At 44.8% G+C, this 16,129-nt stretch overlaps 1 protein-coding gene across 1 annotated transcript in view; it reads left to right on the top strand.

The window, feature by feature from the left end:
• Positions 1–709: 709 nt before the first annotated feature.
• The window catches only part of MYL3 (myosin light chain 3), a 41,299-nt gene continuing 25,879 nt past the window's right edge, over positions 710–16,129 (top strand). The window contains exon 1 of the mRNA XM_060783475.2: positions 710–965. Within this exon, the coding sequence (XP_060639458.1) occupies positions 834–965 (132 nt within the window). The 5' untranslated portion in view covers positions 710–833. The remainder of the gene's footprint in view (positions 966–16,129) is intronic.

Genomic DNA, 16,129 nt, shown 5'->3' with positions numbered 1-16,129 from the left:
TGTATTTCAGTGTCAATGTTGACTTTAGTGGAGAGGTGGCTCACAGGGTTGTATTGGCAAGACTGGTACAGAGAAGATTTGCCTGTGCCTTCCTCTGAGAGACTGTGACTTGGACTAAGGGGATTTGAACTCTGGTTTCCAAAGTCCTGGTCCAATGCTCAAACCACGACACTGTGCCACCTCCTGGAGACTTATGCTGTCTCTAAGGTTAACATATAATGGTGTTTTCTGAAGCTGAGACTTGCCCAAAGTGGTCACCAAGTGGGTTTCCACAGCTATTCACCAGAATTGCAATCCAGTGCTCAAACCACTACGCTGCATGCTGGGGATAAGTAAAATCCTTCAAGAAGCTTACACAGCTCATTTATTTTAGACTCATTGTCTCTTGCCAAAGCCTTGCCAAAGTATCTGTCAGCTCTGGGCATGAAATGGATACATGGCAGCATGCAGCTGGCCGATTGTCCTTTCTCTTGCATCTACTGTGGCCTCCCCATTGCGACAGGCAATTTTGACCCCTCTCCAGGCCCCATACCTGATACCCCCGACCCTCTGTCTATTTCGGCACCGATTCCAAACAATGCCATAAGCGGCCACTTCAAAATAGCCAGGCCAAATGTCTTCTCCTTTTATAGGAACGGCCCTATTGTGAGCACTGGTATGTATGACCGGTTTGGGGGGGGGACAAAGTGGGAGGGGGAGACCAAGGGATACAATGTGTGACATTTGAGGATCGTGTGGTGGATAAAGACCTCCGGGAAGGGGACTCTTTGTGCTCTTCTTCACCTCCCTGAGTGCCGATTTGATCCTTTTCTTCGGGGCCATCAGCCACCAAAATGCCGCCCAAAAAGCCGGAGCCCAAGAAAGCGGAACCGAAAAAGGACGAATCCAAGGCTGCCGCCAAAGCTGCCCCACCGCCTGAGCCAGAAGCTCGCAAGGAAGTCGAGTTCAATCCGGCTAACATCAAAGTGAGTTTCCTTCTTTTCTCAAAGGATAGGGACTTTCCCTCTTGGATTATTGCTGTGTGCTTTCAGATCATGAATTATCAATATTAGGGGGGTGATGAGATGATCTTTGTTGTCTCCTCCAAGTCTATGTATCTATGATGTTTCAGGTTTGTTCCTTCATGGCACCAATTGGATGCCCTCCTGTAGAACCAAGGTAGTTGGTCAAGGTGTGGTCATTCCAACGCCTCTTGACTCTGTGAGCTGCTCTTTTCCATGCAAACTGGACTTCAAATAGTAGAGAGGTCTGCAAATATTTGCAGAACTCTTAACTATTTAAAGATTATGAAAATGCCGAGCCAAGATCCTGAATTGAGGGGATGAAGAATGATGTCTGTCTATCTATCTATCTATCTATCTATCTATCTATCTATCTATCTATCTATCTATTTATCTCTATCTCTATCTCTATCTCTATCTCTATCTCTCTATCTCTATCTATCTATCTATCTATCTATCTATCTATCTATCTATCTTGGTGTCTTGGTTTTTAGACCTGTTCCTGGAGTTCTTTGGGGCACTGATTCAAAAAATTGCATTGGGTAGACTGCATCAGCAATAGTTTCTTAGTAAATCTATCATGGCTATTTATGGACAAGCAGATGGGGACTGGTAATGGCGTATGCTTTGTATGTCAAAAATTAGAAAAAGATAGGGGAAAACTGGTGTCGTTTTTGGAATCAACAGGTCAGATATACTCAGAAACAGGACTAACACTTGAGGCAACAAAATGTGTGTTGGCCAGTGTGATATATACTTATGTATACATCTAACTTGGGGCGCCCTGGTGTGCAGAGGGTTGGCAGTTCGAATCCAGGGAGCGGGGTGAGCTCCCACAGTTAGCCCCAGCTTCTGCCAACCTAGAGTTCAAAAACATGCAAATATGAGTAGATCTATAGGTACCACTTCTGTGGGGAGATAATAGCACTCCATGCAGTCATGCCAGCCACATGACCTTGGAGTTGTCTATGGTTGAGCATCCATGGCGGCACTGGTGCAAATGTGAGTAGATCTATAGGTACCACTTCTGTGGGAAGGTAATGGCACTCCATGCAGTCATGCTGGCCACATGCCCTTGGAGGTGTCTATGGTTGACCATCCATGGCGGCACTGGTGCAAATGTGAGTAGATCTATAGGTACCACTTCTGTGGGAAGGTAATGGCACTCCATGCAGTCATGCTGGCCACATGCCCTTGGAGGTGTCTATGGACAACACCGCCTCTTTTGCTTAGAAATGGTGATGAGCACCAGCTCCCAGAGTTGGACACAACTAGACTTAGTGTCAGGGGAAAACCTTTACCTTTACTATACATCTAACTCAACTCTGTGATTCCGGCCATGAAAGCTTTCGACAACACATTAAATACCTGGAACTACTGGGCAAGATTGTCCAGGATGTTGGCAATTGGTATGTCAGTGGCATGCAACTCTATCCTACTTCTTAATCTATGGAAGCTGTTTCAGTACCAATCCAGTGTCTGTTGTCAGTGATGGATTGGATAGTGCTGAGCAAATTGAAGAGAAGACAAAGATGTTCTTGGTTGCTCAGAAGGCAGGGGTCTAATAGATGTAATTCATGTATAAGTCTAACTCATGTATAAGTCTAACCCATGTTTACGTCTACCTTACGTATCTATATGTAAGGTAGACGTAACTCATGTACAGGTCTAACTCATGTACTGGTCTACCCCATGTTTACGTCTACCTTACATATCTATAAGTTAAGAGCAGGTTTGAGGGTTAACATTATGGATTTTGATAAGTCAAGAGTCATTCCATAGAGAAGGGAAAGCACCAATGCTGTCATGGATGGCCAATCACTTCTGGCCACCACTTGCTATTTTCATTTTCATCAATTGGCATTCAGAAAGGCCAGGTGAGTAAGAATTAAGGTCCAGTACTTACACACTGACCCATGGATAAATCAATCTGTCTGTTTTTTTAACCAATGTTTCTAAACCTATCCTTGAGGGATATATTATCTAGTACTTGCTGGAGGAAGGAGGCAGTGGAGAAGGGCCAAAGCCATTTCCTTTCTCTCTTCGAGGACAAGAGCAGGCACAACTTTGGGTGCATCTACACTGTCGAATGAATGCCGTTTGATACCGCTTGAACCATCATGGCTCAATGCTATGGAATCCTTCTCTGCTAAATCATGTTGGGATGTCACCAAATCCCTCCTTCTATGCTACCACAACATTTGAGCCATTGCATTGAAAGTGGTATCAAACTACGCTCATTCCTGCAGTGTAGATGCACCCTGAGATGTAACAGTGGCTTCCCAATTGCTCTTTATTTATTGCAAGGAATGTCACTCCGGAGGGACATTCTGTTCATTGCCCACATAAGGGTCAGGGTTTGGGGCACAGACCGAGGAAAATGAAGGCAATGATCCAGGGATTCAAGCCTTTAATAGCCAAGCAACTGCGCCCGTCTCCTTTTTTGTTTACCTGCCTGCTGTTGAATTTTCCTCAGCTTTTGTCACGGTCCAAAATAGAATGGCGTATTAGTTGAAAGCAGCCACATTGTTTCTCCCTTTTGGATCCAGGCCCGTTTCCCTTTGCAGCTGTCTGCCTCTGAGACAAAGAGAAATGAACTTCATGCCTTCATCTTCTTTGCAACTAAATGAGATGGGGAGGATTCCCTTTAAACCAAATTGTGTTTCTCCAACTTCTGCGGATGTCCCAAGGTGCATCTACACTGTAAAATGAATGCAGTTTGACACCACTTTGACTGCCATGGTTCAATGCTACGAAATCATGGGAGTTGTCGTTTGACAAGGTCTTTTGAAGGACTGGTGCTTCACTAAACTACAAATCCCAGGATTTCATGGTTTTTAATCGGTGCTGTTAAAGCAGTCTCAAACTACATTAATCCCACAGTGTAGATACCCCCCTACAAGCGGTTTTTGAAAAAGGTTTCATACCAAATACAAAAGTCATGATCATGATTACACATGCACAGCCAGCAATTATGCATTTGTGATTGGTTTATATTCACCATCCCTATGTAGCCAATAGTGTTGGGAATATATACAAAGTTAGTGTGGTGTAAGTAGTTTGAGAATTGGTCTATGACTCTGGAAGACCTGGGTTTGGATTTGTGCTCAGCTTTGGAAATGGACTGGGTTCACCTTAAGATCACTATAAATATAAAGGACAGTAGAGAATATTTATTTATTTATTTTGTATCAAAAACATGATACAAAATAAATACGAATAGAGAATATGTAGGGATTGTGAATGTTCCTCAGTCCAGATTTACTAGAAAGCAGCCATTGCAAGACACAAGGATCTGTTCTCCTGTCGATCCGAATGCAACCTATTGAGGAACTTTGGTGTGAGGAAGAATTGCAACTGGTAATTTGCTTTGGACTGTAGCACCGGAGAGTGTTTGCAGAAAAGGGGTGGAAACATTGTCGCACTGGGTTCCAATGGACAGGAGAACAGATCCTAGTTGATTGCAGCAGCTGCTGCCTAACCATCCAGATAAGGAGATACTACTTAGCTATGTAACTAAGACAGTTGGTAAGTCTAGAATGAGATGGTCAGGCCGGGAGACACTACGAAACTATGGAACTAAATTAGTTGGTAAATTCAGATTGGAATGGTCAATCCGAGAAACACTACTTAGTTACTTAACTAAGGTCTTTGGAATGTCCAGAAGAGGAGACACTACTTAGCTATGTAACTTACTTACTTACTTAGGTGATCCCTCATAGATTGAGGATGATGGTCTTCCAGATGTAGTGTCTTGGTGGTGGGTCTGTAGGTGGCTGGGAAGTCCTATTCTTGATCCACATGTTCTCCCACAGTGAGGACATCAGTTTCCAGATGGAAGGCGGTCCCAGTTAGAGTTGGCTTGACGTGCCTTTCTCTTGGCTACATAACTAAGTACGTAATTAACTACGTAACTAAGGCACTTGCGTAACTACATTATTTTTGTAGTTAAGTAGTGTCTCCCAATCTGGACTTACTAGTCAGTAGTTATGTAGTTAAGTAGTGTCTCCTGAGTTTACTAACCTAACCTAACCTAATAAAAAATCTAGAACCATGACCAATGTGTTATTGTTTATTGTGTTGTTGAAAGCTTTCATGAGCAGAATTGCAACAAACTTACATAGTCTTTGTAAGCAATACAGAATAAGGCTTCTTCATCTTCATCCAAATGAGAGCGCAGAAGAAATGGTTGAACAAAATGCCTGAACATAGGACCCTCAGAGCAAAAGCTGAACTGTATTCTAAAAACCAAACAGTTATACCCCAAGCTTACTAGTTGACCTACATTAGCAGCTGCACATAATAATTAACAGCATAAGGTTTTCTTTAACACACACACACACACTTGATCCTGTTACGACTTACTGTAACAAGAATCACTTGGTTTCTGTGAGTTTTTCGGGCAGTATGGTCATGTTCCAGTAGCATTCTTTCCTGATGTTTTACCCGCATCTGTGGCAGGCATACTTAGAAGTTTGTTCAGAGCTCTGTTGGAAATGAGGCAAGTGGAGTATATATTAGGCTTGTGCATGGATTTGTGCGGTCGGTTCTCTTTGGCCAATTCGGCTTGTTCAGCCATCACGTTTTTCCACCTGTAATGGGACCATGAGGTAGCCGATCAAAGCTCCTCCTTCCCTATTTGGCCTCATGAGGCGTGCAATTGGCTGCCAAGTGCTGCTTGCACAGGGCTTCCCTGTGAACCCTGCCAGTTGGGCTAATTGGAACTGAAGAATGCCATGATGTGTCTTACGCAAGTTGTGTCTGCTTCCTTAACCCCACTGCTACAAACCAGGCTCCCTTGAAGGGAAAAAAGCAAAGGGTCCTCATAAGTTTCCCATTGCTGCCTATGGGCTGGATCTAGCTGTATTTTTTGGCTGCGGACCAAAAATGACTGTCTGGTTACCCACACGTTTTGGGGAGACGTCCAAAAACAGATACGGGGGTTCAGACGAAATGCACAAGACTAGTGTATATATATCTGTGGACTCTCTGGTGCAGTGTTTCTCAACCTTCCTAATGCCGCGACCCCTTAATACAGTTCTTCATGTTGTGGTGACCCCCAAACATAAAATCATTTTTGTTGCTACTCCATAACTGTAATTTTACTACTGTTATCAATTGTAATAATAAGATCTGATGTATTCACTGGACCAAATTTGGCACAAATATCCAATACACACAGATTTGAATACTGGTGGAGTTGGAGGGGGTAGATTTTGTCATTTGGGAGTTGTAGTTGCTGGGATTTATAGTTCACCTATTATCAAGGAGCATTCTGAAATCCATCAATGATGGAATTGGACCAAACTTAGCACTTAGAACTTCAATGACCAACAGGAAAAAAACTGGAAGGGTTTGGTGGGCATTGACCTTGAGTTTGGGAGTTGTAATTCACCTACATCCGGAGAGCACTGTGGATTCAAACAATGATGGATCTGGACCAAACTTGGCACGAATACTCAATATGCCTAAATGTGAACCCAATATACCCAAAAGTTAACACTGGTGGAGTTTGGAGGAAATAGACCTTGATATTTGGGAGTTGTAGTTGCTAGGATTTATAGTTCAGCTACAACCAAAGAGCATTCTGAACCCTACCAATGATAGAATTGGGCCAAACTTCCCACACAGAAACCCCACGACCAACAAAAATTACTATTTTTTCTGATGGTCTTTGGTGACCCCTATGACACCCCCTTGCGACCCCTCCGGGGGTCTCGACCCCCAGGTTGAGAAACACTGCTCTGGTGTCTGTTTGAAGCAAATGTAAATGTTGCAAATGGCAGGCTTGATTAGCATTGAGTAGCAAAAGTATTATTGTCTGGATTGCAACTCCCTGTTGTGACTCAGCTGGAACCACAGACACAGACTGATAGTGTTGTGACTCAGGTGGGGTCTCAGAGTGACTCTGATGGGGATGATGGGATTCAGGTTCACAATCAGGTTCAAAATGTTCCTGTTGTAGACAGTGAGGAACAGGGTGTTGCAAGTTCAGTTTCCCACAGCAGGGAATGGTGTTTTTGATACTGAAACTAGACAGGTGCCAATTGACTCAGAAAAGGAGGACCGTTTTCAGCCTGATAGTAGGCAGGAAGGCAACCAGGCTGACACTAATGAGCAGACTGACCTTGATGAAACGGGGAATCTTAGATCAGGCTGACCATTTGGAATTCAGAGTTCGAAGGAGTGTGAGAATAGCCAACAAGAAGGAGACCAGAGTCCAAAGAAATACTTTCATGCATTGCAAAGGGTATTAAGCAGTGTGTTTGAAAACAAACCTTTGTCAGGACAACTTCTTGCTCAACTAAGCAGCTTGTGCTCGTTTTCCTGTGTCCATGGTCTTGGGATTTTGTCCCGCCCGCAGAACCAGAGATGACACAGACACATAGATGGAGTAAAAATGGCCACAACTGAATTCATTAATTACAGGAACACAGGGTTGGCTGCTAGACATGGGTTCTGGATCAAGGGTCTGGAGAACAAGCCCTATGAGGAGCGGCTTAAGGAGCTGGGCATGTTCAGCCTGAAGAAGAGAAGGCTGAGAGGAGATATGATAGCCATGTATAAATATGTGAGAGGAAGCCACAGGGAGGAGGAGGGAGCAAGCTTGATTTCTGCTTCCTTGGAGACTAGGACGCAATGGAACAGTGGCTTCAAACAACAAGAGAGGAGATTCCATCTGAACATGAGGAAGAACTTCCTGACTGTGAGAGCCATTCAGCAGTGGAACTCTCTGCCCCGGAGTGTGGTGGAGGCTCCTTCCTTGGAGGCTTTTAAACAGAGGCTGGATGGCCATCTGTCAGGGGTGATTTGAATGCAACATTCCTGCTTCTTGGCAGAAGAGGGTTGGACTGGATGGCCCATGGGGTCTCTTCCAACTCTTTGATTCTATGATTCTAAGATCGATCAGCCCGCTGCTGACCGATACCTGATGAGTCCAACGGGCACAATACCGGGCCACGAGACATGGCACCCAACCGCTGGATGTTCCCTCCCCAGCCAGTAGGGGAGGGGCAGAACCAGATCCAGGGCCCATGCCACATGCCAACCGGAGTTGTGACAAACAGAGAATGAACAACAACTGCAACACTGAACAAAAACATGAACATGCAGGGTGGGTGGGAGGACAACTCGAAGCAGGTACCTGCTAGGCCCTGCGCAGCCTATTTAAGGCTGTTGGGCACAGGGTGCAACCAGCCCCTGGCCAATGCTAGGAGCTGGGTGGGGCTGGCCACTGGTTGGCCAGCTAACCCAGTGGCGAGAAACTTCCCACCACGCAGGGGCTTCTGGAAAGGAGAAGCCCCTGCTACCAACATGGCCAGAGGGAGGGGCACCCCCCCCCCCCCACCGCAACAGGCCTTGCCCGGTAAGTCGGGCAATGAAGTTCTCATGGGACTTTGTTTCGTTGGTGCCATTTGAAATTCTGCTTTATAGTGCTATAGAATCATAGAATCAAAGAGTTGGAAGAGACCTCATGGACCATCTAGTCCAACCCCATTCTGCCAAGAAGCAGGAATATTGGATTCAAATCACCCCTGACAGATCGCCATCCAGCCTCTGTTTAAAAGCTTCCAAAGAAGGAGCCTCCACCACACTCCCTCCGGGGCAGAGAGTTCCACTGCTGAACGGCTCTCACAGTCAGGAAGTTCTTCCTCATGTTCAGATGGTATCTCCTCTCTTGTAGTTTGAAGCCATTGTTCCATTGCGTCCTAGTCTCCAGGGAAGCAGAAAACAAGCTTGCTCCCTCCTCCCTATCACTTCCTCTCACATATTTATACATGGCTATCATATCTCCTCCCAGCCTTCTATTCTTCAGGCTAAACATGCCCAACTCTTTAAGCCGCTCCTCGCAGGGCTTGTTCTCCAGACCCTTGATCATTTTAGTCGCCCTCCTCTGAACACATTCCATCTTGTCAATATCTCTCTTGAATTGTGGTGCCCAGAATTGGACACAATATTCCAGGTGTGGTCTAACCAAAGCGGAATAGAGGGGTAGCATTACTTCCCTGGACCTAGACACTAGGCTCCTCTTGATGCAGGCCAAAATCCCATTGGCTTTTTTTGCCGCCACATCACATTGTTGACTCATGTTTAACTTGTTGTCCACGAGGACTCCTATGTTTTATTGATCTTTGGAACATTATTTGCTTTTTGAACTTTTCATCTTTACTTTTTAATAAACTACAAAAACTTCAGTTTGCATGCAGTTCTGGTGATTTTAGCAAGGTGAATCTATTCTGAGGTGCAACACTCCCAACATCCTTTACCACTAACTATGGGAGCTGGGGCTATTGAGAGTTGCATGTCATCCCCATCTGGAAGGCTGCCCCAGCCCCACGTTAGCAAAACCAGAATGCCCCCAATCCTCCAGACCGGGATTTTGGGCTGCATCAATAGGAGCATAGTGTCTAGATCTAGGGAAGTCATGCTACCCCTCTATTCCGCTTTGGTTAGACCACACCTGGAATATTGTGTCTGGGCACCACAATTCAAGAGAGATATTGACAAGCTGGAATGTGTCCAGAGGAGGGCGACTCAAATGATCCAGGGTCTGGAGAACAAGCCCTATGAGGAGCGGCTTAAGGAGCTGGGCATGTTTAGCCTGAAGAAGAGTAGGCTTAGTGGAGATATGATAGCCATGGATAAATATGTGAGAGGAAGACACAGGGAGGAGGGAGCAAGCTTGTTTTCTGCTTCCCTGGAGACTAGGACGCAATGGAACAGTGGCTTCAAACTACAAGAGAGGAGATTCCATCTGGACATGAGGAAGAACTTCCTGACTGTGAGAGCCGTTCAGCAGTGGAACTCTCTGCCCCGGAGTGTGGTGGAGGCTCCTTCTTTGGAAGCTTTTAAACAGAGGCTGGATGGCCATCTGTCAGGGGTGATTTGAATGCAATATTCCTGCTTCTAGGCAGAATGGGGTTGGACTGGATGGCCCATGAGGTCTCTTCCAACTCTTTGATTCTATGATTCTATGATTCTAATACAAAGAGGAAACCAACACTCGTACTTTGGTTTAATGGATTGATTTATGAAGGTTACGGACACCATTCTTTCTTGATGCCGAATTGATTGGGAGGATTTTGGCTGAGCTTTCCCTCCGGGCTTAAATTCAGAATATAAGCCGGTCTCGGGAAAGGCCAACAAGGCAGGGCTTATTATGTGACAATTCCCGGGCACGAGTCCATTTCGGTGTTTAATTTTATCCCTCACTTCATCCCGGTGTTTATAATGCATTATTCACTCCAAATGTATGCGCTCCCTCACACATCTTTTCCTCCCTTTCTCTCTCACCAGCTGGATATCCTATTCTTAGGGATCTCCTGATAGTTTTCTGGGCTGACAATAGCTCTGGTCGAATTGCTGTTTCTTTGCAAGTTTTTTTTTTCATGGAGATGGATGACGCTCCATAAAATCCTGGCTAAGAAACCTATAGATTCAATTCATAATACACAATGAAATTAAGATCTATGCTGTAGAGCAGGGTTTCTCAACCTGAGGGTAGGGATCCCTGGGGGGCAGGGTTGTGAGGGGGTGTCAGAGGGGTCACCAAAGACCATCGGAAAAAACAGTATTTTCTGTTGGTCATGGGGGTTCTGTGTGGGAACTTTGGCCCAATTCTATTGTTGGTGGTGTTCAGAATGCTCTTTGATTGTAGGTGAACTATAAATCCCAGCAACTACAACTCCCAAATGTCAAGGTCTATTTTCCACAAACTCCACCAGTGTTCACATTTGGGCATATTGAGTATCCATGCCAAGTTTGGTCCAGATCCATCATTGTTTGAGTCCACAGTGCTCTCTGGATGTAGGTGAACTACAACTCCCAAACTCAAGGTCAATGCCCACCCAACCTTTCCAGTATTTTCTGTTGGTTATGGGAGTTCTGTGTGTGAAATTTGGTTCAATTTCATTGTTGGTGGAGTTCGGAATTCTCTTTGGTTGTAGGTGAACTATAAATCCCAGCAACTACAACTCTCAAATGTCAAGGTCTATTTTCCCCAAACTCCACCACTGTTCACATTTGGGCATATTGAGTATTGGTGCCAAGTTTGGTCCAGATCCATCATTGTTTGAGTCCACAGTGCTCTCTGGATGTAGGTGAACTACAACTCCAAAACTCAAGGTCAATGCCCACCAAACCCGTCCCGTATTTTCTCTTGGTCACGGGAGTTCTGTATGCCAAGTTTGGTTCAATTCCATTGTTGGTAGAGTTCAGAACTATTCTTTGATTGTAGATGAACTACAACTCCCCTCCTCCTCCTTCTGCAAAAGTAATACAAAAACACAACCTACAGAATCATAGCCTGCAACCATCTCGCCCTGGTTCTTTTTTCCAGTTGATTAGAGACTCCAGACTCTTCCTCTTCTTTTTCTACCTCCTTTTCTTCCTCTTCTTCCTCCATTCTTCTTTTTCTTTCTCCTTTTCTTCTTCTTCCCTTCTTCCTCTTCTTCCCCCTTTCTCCTCTTTGTCTTCTTTTCCTCCTTTTCTTCCTCTTCCCTTTTCCCTATTTTTCCTCTTCTTTTTCTTCCTCCTTTTCTTCCCCTTCTTTCTTTCTTCTTCTTCTTCCTCTTCTTTTTCTACCTCCTTTTCTTCCCTTTCTTCTTCTTCCTCTGCTTTTTCTACCTTCTTTTCTTCCCCTTCTTTGATTTTTCTTCTTTTTCCTCTTCTTTTTCTTTCTCCTTTTCTTCCCCTCCTTCCCCTTTTCTTCTTTTTCTTTCTCCTTTTCTTCCCCTTCTTCCTTTTTTCTTCTTCTTTCTCTTCTTTTTCTTTCTCCTTTTCTTCCCCTTCTTCCTTTCCTTTTCTTCCTCTTCCTCTTCTTTTTCTTTCTCCTTTTCTCCCCTTCTATCCTTTCTTCTTCTTCTTCTTCTTCTTCTTCTTCTTCTTCTTCTTCTTCTTCTTCTTCTTCTCTTCCTCCTTTTCTTTCTCTTTTTCCTTTTTTTCTTTTTCCTCTTCTTTTCCCCCTCTTCCTCCTTCTGCAAAAATGATACAAAAACACAACCTACCGAATCGCAGCCCGCAACCATCTCGCCCTGGTTCTCCTTCCCCCCAGTTGATTGGAAACCCCAGAGAACAAGTTGAGAAGGGCAAAATAGCAGCTTGTTAAAGCCACATTCAAGGAATCCGAGATCATGTTTCGGCAGTCCATTAGCCGGGGGAACAACCAGTCTGTAAAAATGTTTTATATTTCGTGTTGTGGGCGCTTGCCAGAGACCCATCCCATTTATCTTCCAGGATGCTGTCCATACAATTCTCTACTGCCGATGCTTCTGATGGAGGCATGTTCTCCATCAAAATTCAGAAGCAAAGGTCCTATAGAGTAAAAACTGAGTGCCGGTTCCATTTAGAGCCCCAAACAAGCAGGATACATCACTACACACTCCTGATACTCTCCTCCAAAAATGTGTTATAGGAAAAGTTGCTTCTGGGAAATCCAGAATTCTGTTTTCCTAGCGTTTTTCCTGGCTTTGGTTCAAGGGGGGAAAAGAACCGAGGAGGGTTTCCTTTCCACGGTTATTTCTGAAATGTGAAACCTGCTACCGTTTGTTTGGCTACTATTCCCTCTTTCCTTCCATGGTTGAGCATCCCTTGTCCAAAATGCTCAGGATCACAAATAATTTGGATAATTTGTTTTTTGCAGAATTTGGAATATTTGCATTTATGTCATGACGTATCTTGGAGATGGGACCCAGGTGTAATATGAAATTCACTTGTGTTTCATATACACATTGCCATAAGGTCATTTAAAATACAGTATTTGTAATAAGGTTCTGCATGAAGCAAAGTTTGCATACATTGAACCATTAGAATGTAAAGGCTTCACTGTTCCAGCTATCAACAGGGACAATTTTGGAGTGTTTCTGATCACGTGGACTCCACTCTTCAAGCAGATCTAACAAATTGAAATTGAATCCAGACAAGACAGAGGTCCTACTGGTCAGTCGCAAGGCCGAACAGGGTATAGGGTTACAGCCTGTGTTAGACGGGGTTACACTCCCCCTGAAGACGCAGGTTCGCAGCTTGGGAGTGATCCTGGACTCATCGCTGAGCCTGGAACCCCAGGTCTCAGCGGTGGCCGGGAGAGCTTTCGCACAATTAAAACTTGTGCGCCAGCTGCACCTGTACCTTGGGAAGTCAGATCTGGCCACGGTGGTCCACGCTCTTGTCACATCCCGGTTGGATTACTGCAACGCACTCTACGTGGGGTTGCCTTTGAAGACTGCTCGGAAACTTCAACTAGTCCAGCGAGAAGCAGCCAGATTGCTCACCGGAGCGGCGTACAGGGAGCATACCACCTCCCTGCTGTGCCAGCTCCACTGGCTGCCGATCCAATTCTGAGCACAATTCAAAGTGCTGGTTTTGACCTACAAAACCCTATACGGTTCCGGCCCAGTGTATTTGTCCGAACGGATCTCCCTCTACATCCCACCTCGAAGTTTAAGATCTTCTGGGGAGGCCCTGCTCTTGACCCCGCCACTCTCACAAGTGAGGTTGGCGGGGACGAGGAGCAGGGCCTTCTCAATGGTGGCCCCCCACCTGTGGAACTCACTCCCCGGAGAGATTAGATCGGCGACTTCCCTTCTGGCATTCAGGAAAAAAACTGAAGACCTGGGTTTGGGACCAAGCCTTTGGACACGCTGGCAACTAAATTAAGGATCTGACGATAGACAAGGACAAATGGAATGGAATGGATATATGGACTCTGAACCCGAGCATGAGATTGTTTTAATATTTTATTATGCATTGATGTTTTAATTTAACTGTTGAATTGCTTTTTTGTACTTTGTATTGCTGTCAATTGATTTAGGCATCTAATTGTGCCTCCTCTGTAAGCCGCCCTGAGTCCCCCCCGGGGTGAGAAGGGCGGGGTATAAGTAAATGAAATAAATAATAAATAAATCTTAGAATACATCATAAGGAACTCAAGAGAAAGCTGCAGTATCCATGCAAAATTGATTTAAACCAGTGGTTCTCAACCTTCCTAATGCCGCAACCCATTAATAAAATTATTTTTGTTGCTACGTCATAATGATAGCGAGCTAGAATTTAGAGGCTCCCGCCCAGGAGAAAGGAGCCCTTAGACCTACCAACAAGAGTTTGGTACTCTGGTGAGTGAAGACAAAAAGCCAAGAATTTTCCCTGAATTTTCCCAGGAGAAGATTGACACCACTTTCAAAGCGATCCGTTGACCCACGGATATGGGGGCCCCAGGGTTTCCGTATCCGCGGGTTAAGGGAGCGCAGTTTCGGCCTTCCCGGGACGCGGAAATCGCATCCCAGGAGGGCCGGCAGTCATCTGCAGCCCGGGAGAGGAAAGTTTTATGGAAAGAGAAGTTTGAGGCAATAAAAAGACACAAAGTAACACTATGAAGAAAGAAAGGTTACAATTATTGATACTTTTTATTGGGGGGATTAGTTACAATGTTAGGAAAGGGGAAAAGCAAAGAAATGAGAAGGCTTCTGAGTTGCAGCTGCTGCTGAGGCCACATTCATGCGGTTGGCCCAAGCGGGGTAAATGAAGAACTGAGGAACTCCCTGCTGTGGGTCAGACCAACTTGAAGGCAGGGAGTTCCGGGTTCGGCCTCAATAACTGTAGCAACTGTTCTTAATGTAAATATCCGATATGCAGGATGTATTTTCATTTACTGGACCAAATTTGGCACAAATATTGAATACGGCCAAATTTGAATACTGGTAGAGTTGGGTATTGATTTTGTCATTTGGGAGTTGTAGTTTCTGGGATTAATAGTTCACCTACAATCAAAGAGCATTCTGAACTCCACCAATGATGGAATTGAACCAAACATGGCATACAGAACTCCCATGACCAATAGAAAACACTGGAAGGGTTTGGTGGGCACTCACCTTGAGTTTTGGAGTTGTAGTTCATCTACATCTAGGTAGAGCACTGTATACTCAAACAATGTTGGATCTGGACTAAACTTGGCATGGATACTCAATATGCCCAAATGTGAACACTGGCAGAGTTTGGGGAAAATAGACCTTGACATTTGGGAGCTGTAGTTGCTGGGATTTATAGTTTACCTACAAACAAAGAGCATTCTGAACCTTACAATAGAAGTGGTCCAAATTTCCCATACAGAACCCACAGGACCAATAGAAAATACTGGAAGGGTTTGGTGGGCATTGACCTTGAGTTTGGGAGTTGTAGCTCACCTCCATCCAGAGAGCACAGTGAACTCAAACAATGATAGTTCTGGACCAAATTAGGCACGAATACTCAATATGCCCAAATGTGAACACTGGCAGAGTTTGGGGAAAATAGACCTGGACATTTGGGAGCTGTAGTTGCTGGGATTTATAGTTTACCTACAAACAAAGAGCATTTTGAACCTTACCAACAATAGAAGTGGGCCAAATTTCTCATACAAAACCCGCAAGACCAATAGAAAATACTGGAAGGGTTTGGCGGGCATTGACCTTGAGTTTGGGAGTTGTAGCTCACCTACATCCAGAGAGCACAGTGGACTCAAACAATGATGGTTCTGGACCAAATTAGGCATGAATACTCAATATGCCCAAATGTGAACACTGGCAGAGTTTGGGGAAAATAGACCTTGACATTTGGGAGCTGTAGTTGCTGGGATTTATAGTTTACCTACAAACAAAGAGCATTTTGAACCTTACCAACAATAGAAATGGGCTAAATTTCCTATACAGAAACCCCAGGACCAATAGAAAATACTGTGTTTCCTGATGGTCTTTGGAGACCCCTCCAACACCCCCTCTCAACCTCCCAGGGGTCCCAACCTCTAGGTTGAGAAACACTGATTTAAACAGAAGCCCGAGACCAAGAGCAACCTTGATTGGGTTGCTGGACATTCCACAGATATATAAACCCCACTTGCCTAGTTTCCAACAGACCTCTCGACCTCTGATGATGCCTGCCATAGATGTGGCAAAACAACAGGAGAGAATGCTTCTGGAACATGGCCAGATAGCCTGGAAAACTCATAACAACCCAGTGATTTCAGCCATGAAAGCCTTCAACAATGTAAGCTTGATTTTCCAAGATTTGGCAGGCCTCGGGTAACTTAGGACCCTTCCACACAGTCTTATATCCCAGAATATCAAGGCAGAAAATCCCACATTATCTGAATCTGGACT

Source organism: Anolis sagrei, chromosome 6 (assembly GCF_037176765.1).
Source record: "Anolis sagrei isolate rAnoSag1 chromosome 6, rAnoSag1.mat, whole genome shotgun sequence".
Classification (NCBI taxonomy): Eukaryota; Metazoa; Chordata; class Lepidosauria; order Squamata; family Dactyloidae; genus Anolis; species Anolis sagrei.
Note: the sequence above shows the minus strand (reverse complement) of the source record. Positions and strands in the feature narration are given on the sequence as shown.